General features: G+C 43.4%; 1 protein-coding gene across 1 annotated transcript; it reads left to right on the top strand.

The window, feature by feature from the left end:
- The first annotated feature begins 663 nt into the window (after positions 1–663).
- Positions 664–6,200, top strand: lmf2a (lipase maturation factor 2a). The gene is made up of 14 exons (XM_086298523.1): positions 664–909; positions 1,616–1,869; positions 1,948–1,976; positions 2,150–2,343; positions 2,478–2,656; positions 2,765–2,909; positions 3,073–3,201; positions 3,289–3,394; positions 3,488–3,584; positions 3,660–3,842; positions 3,947–4,115; positions 4,414–4,525; positions 4,743–4,851; positions 5,306–6,200. Exons 1-14 carry the CDS (start codon positions 816–818, stop codon positions 5,690–5,692), a joined length of 2,187 nt encoding a protein of 728 aa, XP_086154649.1. The 5' UTR covers positions 664–815; the 3' UTR covers positions 5,693–6,200.
- The last annotated feature ends 3 nt before the right edge of the window (positions 6,201–6,203 follow it).

The raw sequence follows: 6,203 nt of genomic DNA, 5'->3' as shown, positions 1-6,203 counted from the left end.
ATATGTTTGTGTCTAAAACTTGAATGTAAATACTTGGAAGCTTTGGCTCTTTGACTAGCAGCATGCAGACCCTTTTTTTTTTTTTTATTGCCATGACCCTGTATGCTTGCCTGATAGGTCTTGCACAATAAACCTGAGTCAAAGTGACAGCTATTGGTTTCTTGTTTTTATTGTTATTTGTTTAATTTGATGAGCTATAAAAATAGAACGGGATCTGTAGTTGTCTTTTTAAAGATTATTTCTGCCAATACAAAAACAAAAAAAACCCTCCCCAAACCATAATTTTTAAAAAAAAAAATTTCATTAGAATTTCAATAAATAATGTATTTATTTATTTTTTGTAGCCGTAGAAACAACCTTCTGAAGTCGTGACCCTGCGTTTTATTTTATTTTAAACATTTTCAAAGTTTATTCTTCTGTTTGTATCGTTTTGTTTATTTTGCATTCAGCTTCATAGAATAAACGTGAGGTATCCCTCGAAATAAGTGATGAAAAATATCAGCTATATGAAAATATAAAAAATAAATGTATACGACATTGATTTGTTCTTGTAAAATGTATTTTATTAATTATGATCTGATCGTCAGAAACAAGCTAATCCTTAAATCGGGTTAAATATCTAAATTCCCGTGTACCTTTAACGCACCACACCGTTCAAGCCACCTGCAGCGGCACCTAGCGACCATTCGGGTGAATTTAGCGTAAGCAGCTCGTTTCTACGTGTCCCCCAGCTACGTGAAATCCTGCTCCCAGCTTCCACAGGAGTAGCAGCGATAGGTGAAGGGGTAAAAAAGCAGAACGGGAGTCGGTCAAACATGGGGGAAGTTGTTCTGCCACGCCGCATGTTCCTCTGGTGCATGGCGGTCATCTACTTGACTGCTTTTGTTTCCCTCTACGTGCAGATACCAGGTGAGCCTCTCAACTCTGCAGCCCAAGAAGCGGCTAGCTGACTTCCCTTAATGTTATGTGTTAGCCTGTTAGCTGGGAACTTGGCGCTTCCTGTGTGTCCGTTCCTCTGCTTTCCACGCCGTTAGACGTGGTGAAGAACCGCCTGGAAGTTTCTTCATCCCGGGCACGGTCAGCCTGCAACTGGGCCAAATTTACAAGCAACCTGTTGTAAAAAAAAAAGACATACGGTGGCATTTTGAGTCACAGCACACCCGAACTATGTTTTTAATGTAAGGGGTATCTCTGCAGCCCAGTTAAGTTAAAAAAAAAAAAAAAAAATTTCCTCCGCCCATATTTGAAAGGAAATGTATTTGGGCTATTTTTTAATTTAGTCGCAATGGCAACATGACTTTCCACTGCAAAGGTTACTACTGTTTATTTTCGTTAATTTTTACGCCATAGTACATACATTTGCAACATTGTTAAACTTGTTAAGAACTGGTGGTTATAATAAAATATTTTCATTCATTTTACTTATAGAACTGCATCACATATGTATGACCAGTGTTGTTATTTTTCGATTCCACCCAGCAGGTCACCAGATTATAATGACTCAGATTATAATCTCCAGCACTGAGAAGTAAAATTCATTAAAAAGAGTAACATAATGAATCCACTGCTCACCACCAGCATAATCAGTACTGTTGCTTTCCGTGTTTGTGTGCAGGTCTGTATGGAAATGAGGGGCTGCTCCCTGCCCGCTGGCAGCTGCGATACAGTGGGAAGCCTCTGGTGGAGCAGCTGCTCTCCTCTCCCACGCTGTTGTGGCTGGGACCTCGGCTTGGCCTGGACACTCACACTGCCATGGAGCTGCTGTGTCTTATCGGTGCGGCACTGAGCCTTGCTGCCACGCTGGTGGAGGCTTTTCGAGACAGTGTGGTGTTCTTCTGCCTCTGGGTCTTGTACCTGTCTATGTATGAGGTGATTTTGCACGGTGGTAATGCGCTCTTCTGTTTTTTCCTGTCACAGTATTTCTCACTAAACTTTTGTCTGTTACAGGTAGGCCAGGTTTTCCTCTACTTCCAGTGGTGAGTGCAATGCAGTTCATTTTTTTCCTGAATACCACACAGCTTCTAAAACAGCAGCTGCTTAAAGGAGATCATTTTATCAGTGTGCTGCAAGGTCTCTGCTGCTGTGCAACACTGTTGTAGATGCAATTTCTTACTAGTCTCTCCTCTTGCTTTGATTGCTTGCTTTTCAGGGACAACCTGCTCCTAGAGACGGGGTTCCTCTGTATCCTTGTTGCTCCCCTGACTTTAATCGGAGGGTCACGAGGGGTCAGAGAGCACGATCGTGTCACCTTCTGGCTTACTCGCTGGCTGCTCTTCAGACTCATGTTTGCATCCGGGGTGGTGAAGCTAACCTCACGTTGTCCCACCTGGTGGGGCCTCACAGGTACGGATGAGTGACTGTATGGATGCCATTTATGCTGTCTTTACACAGTGGTGTCATGTTTTCTTTTCCCATTTCATTCTGTCATTTTCCTCCATCTGATTACTCTCTCCCTCTTTTTGCTGTGTGTTGAGCAGCCCTCACGTATCACTACGAGACTCAGTGTATCCCAACCCCTCTGGCCTGGTTTGCCCACCAGTTGCCGGTGTGCTGGCAGAAGCTGAGCGTGGTGGGAGCCTTCGTTATCGAGATCGCTGTTCCGTTCCTGTTCTTCAGTCCACTGCGGAGGCTCCGACTTGGAGCTTTTTACTTGCAGGTGAAAAGAAATGAATTTTTTCACGTTTTGCTTTAGTTTCACCTGCAGTATTATCAACTTCAATGTTGGCTCTAAAATGAAATCAGTCTGTTTTCTCTCCTCGTGTAGGTGCTGCTTCAAGTCTTCATCATTTTGTCTGGCAACTACAACTTCTTCAACCTGCTGACTGTGACCCTCTGTCTGTCACTTCTGGATGATCGCCATGTCTATTTCTGGTTGCGCAAGGCATACAAGACTGATAACGGGAATGATGGTATGAAACTTCATTGCACAGCTGCAGCCCAGGCGATGTTTCGTAGGCTAAGGCGTAGCTGTTTGTCACGAAGAATGCACATTTTGTTTTATCTCAACTTCCTTCAGACTAAAAGAAATATTGAGGACAAACTTTGCTCACTCTCTCTCTCCACTGTATTTAGACTCAAAGCTGTGGTCGTGGCTGTGTTACCTGCTGGAGCTGGTGGTCTGGGCTCTGCTGATTGTTGGAACAATCATCTGCTTTGACCTGCAGCTGGATACAGCTAAGAAAGGCATCTCCTCGCGGACAGGTGAGTGTTTCTTTTTTTTTTTCTTTTTATGTGCCTGTAACCAATTTTGCTTCTCTTTTTTCATGTTCCTTAAAATGTCCTTGGCAGCATTTACATACCACCAGTTTAACCTGTTTCTGAAGACCGTCACTATTCCCTGTATCTGGATCGGTGTCCTCTCACTCACCTGGGAGATGGTTACCTCTCTCTTCAGGTAAGATTGACCTATAAATGGTTGTGATGTGTTGCTTGTTGAGCAGTTGCCTTTTAGATGTTGTGCAACTTAACATCTAACTTTTATTTCTAGGTGTGCGTGTGTGTCTGGTTTCTTTAAGAGGTTTTGGGGAACGGTCCAGTGGACGGTGTTCGCAGGGGCTGCAGCTTCAATGTTCGCTGTCAGCCTGGTGAGTTCTGTTGGAAACATGGGAACTGATAAAGCTCATAAGCGATCAGCTGTAAATCGCCTGATTCTCTTTCAGGTGCCGTTTACCTTCATAGAGTACGATTCCAACTCCAGGTTGTGGCCAGGAGTGCGCCAAGCCTATGAGATGGTTGATCGCTATCAGGTAGTCAACTCGTACGGTTTGTTCAGAAGGATGACCGGAGTTGGCGGGCGACCCGAGGTTGTCATTGAGGGAAGCAGTGATGGGGTCACATGGACGGTGAGAACTTAAACAAGATGTAAAATTCTCTAATTTGTAAATTAGGAAAACTGCATATTTCATAACATTAACTTATTTTCATTTAAATCTTTTTTTCTTTATAGGAGATTGAGTTCATGTATAAGCCAGGGAATCTGAGTGCACCTCCTCCTGTGCTGACACCCCATCAGCCCAGGCTGGACTGGCAAATGTGGTTTGCTGCTCTTGGGCCCAATACGCAATCTCCATGGTTCACCAGCCTGATGTACAGACTCCTGCAAGGAAAAAGAGACGGTATGAACACGTAGAGCGGAGAGCTGCATTTTCCTTGTGCAGCTGCTTAATGGGAAGTTCAGTTAATCAAATTAGGGGGAAAAAATCCCATGTTGTTTGTTTATACGGTTTTATTTGAAAGCCACATTTTATGGTATTTTCAAAGGTGGTGCAATCAAAAGAAAAAGTAGCAGGAGGCAAATAAAAATCCACCAGAGATCCATGTTCTACCTTAGTCTTGACTTAGACTATTCTACAGTGCTCAATTACCTTGGTCAGGAACAAACAGTTCTCTTAAAGTTTGCTTTGTGTTCTGCAGTTGTTGAACTGATCCAGTCGGATGTATCCCAGTATCCATTTCACCAGCAGCCGCCTGCCTATCTGCGAGCTCACCGCTACAGATACTGGTTTACCGAATCAAAGGCTGACGGGTCAGTGCTCTCTGGTTCTCCTCGTGCTTCATTGTGTTTGCATGCATTGAAGAAACTTCACTGGAAACATTTCACGGCTTGATTTATTCCTTTATTTCATTTTCTGGTGTTTAAAAAAAAAAAAAAAAAAAAAGTGACTTTAGACATGCATACTAAATTTAATGCAGGTTTACTTATTTTATCCTAAAACTAGACCTCACCGACTCTTTGTTTGCAGCTCTTTCCCAGAGCGCTGGTGGAGGAGGGTCTATGATGAGGAGTTCTATCCCATAGTGCATCTGGGAAACAGTTTCCTAGAGGGCATGCTCAACCAATATGGACTTAAGGTAACTCTCGAAAATGCTTTCCTGTATTCGAAGAGCTTAATGTTCGCTCCTGATTAGATTTAGGCTTCTGGATAGTTGTTCCACAGAACCAGATTTTTGTGTTTGAAGCCCTCCCTGGGACAAAAAAGGCAGACCAGTCAGAAGAGAAAAGAGGACCCACTGTACACCAGTGTGTCATCCTTTTCAGATGAGTTGTAGAGAATATTACAAGTGGTCAAAAGTGTGGGGGAGGGTGAAAATGAGATGCGGCATGCAGTTCTATTTTCCTGCATGAATTAGACTACATGTCCATGACGTATGCCAGTATAGGAAGCAGTCGGTTTCATAATTTCAGTGTGAAAACAAAACTAACATGATTGGTGATGTGATGTAATAAAAACACAAGCCTTAGTTTTCCAGCTCAAAAGATCCAGTGTTAGCACCACCACTGATCCACACTGATTTCTGTTTATAGGACAAGTCTCCTCCGCGCCGTTTGTCCAACACCACTGTTGCCCAAGCGGTGAGGTGGGTGCGCTCTCAGGTCAGAGGTGTCCCTGCGCACACACTTATCTGGACCCTGATTGCCTGCAGTGCCACCTTCTGTCTACTTCAGGGATTGCGACATAAAAGCAAAGATGCAGAGAAGCCTTCAGACGCTCACAAGGCCACAGCGACCGATCGTACTGAAAATGCGGCCGACGGCTCTTCTTCAGACCATCATGAGAAGTCTGATGAACAGCAGGCAGATGAGGAGGCTGACAAAGAAGCAGACAGTGAAGATGAGGTGGAAGAGGAGGGAGAAGAGGAGAACGAAGTTGATGAAGAAGATGAGGATGAAGAAAGGATAGAAAAAAGATGAGGGCCTTGAAAAAGCTACTGGTAATCCATCGTAGACTGTTATCACGTCTGCCTTTATAAAATGTTACCAAGATGACCAAAGAAGATGTTTTCTGTATTTTTGTGTTTCCCGATCAGCCACTCGTTAACAACATGCCTGCCTTGTTTCACCAACACTTCACTGCACCACACTGTATCTCTCTGTATTTCTGCTTCATCACTTTGCAGAAGTTTTTTAAACATTTTAATGCCTTCCTTGTCAGTTCTGACATATACAGCTGAACACCTGGAGAAACCCAGTTTAAAAAAAACAAACAAATCATGTAGAATGAAACGAGAAACGATGATGTGGGCTCTGGTTTGTCTAGCGTTGACGCTACTGTTCGGCACAGTTTGTCTCCCGCCTGTGCTGTTTGCGTCTTGCTGTATGTACAGAACTAAATCACACAAGCACTTTTCCCCTTTTCTACAAACGTGTGTTTTGGGTTTTGTTTTTGTTTAAGATTTCAAATTAAACACATGGAACACTGTAG

The sequence above is a fragment of the Aulonocara sp. 'chitande type north' Nkhata Bay genome, linkage group LG7 (genome assembly GCF_057382095.1).
Source record: "Aulonocara sp. 'chitande type north' Nkhata Bay isolate Kocher_YH1m ecotype deep benthic linkage group LG7, A_spYH_male_GT1.1, whole genome shotgun sequence".
NCBI classification, from domain to species: domain Eukaryota; kingdom Metazoa; phylum Chordata; class Actinopteri; order Cichliformes; family Cichlidae; genus Aulonocara; species Aulonocara sp. 'chitande type north' Nkhata Bay.
The sequence above is the reverse complement of the archived record's forward strand: the minus strand, read 5'-3'. Positions and strand labels throughout refer to the sequence as shown.

Bases quoted from the DNA above. Each gene is read 5' to 3' on its own strand.
- lmf2a (XM_086298523.1), top strand. From the start codon at position 816: ATGGGGGAAGTTGTTCTGCCACGCCGCATGTTCCTCTGGTGCATGGCG. The intron at 2,910-3,072 runs GTATGAAACTTC...CACTGTATTTAG, and splicing joins GACTGATAACGGGAATGATG to ACTCAAAGCTGTGGTCGTGG. The intron at 4,116-4,413 runs GTATGAACACGT...TGTGTTCTGCAG, and splicing joins CCTGCAAGGAAAAAGAGACG to TTGTTGAACTGATCCAGTCG.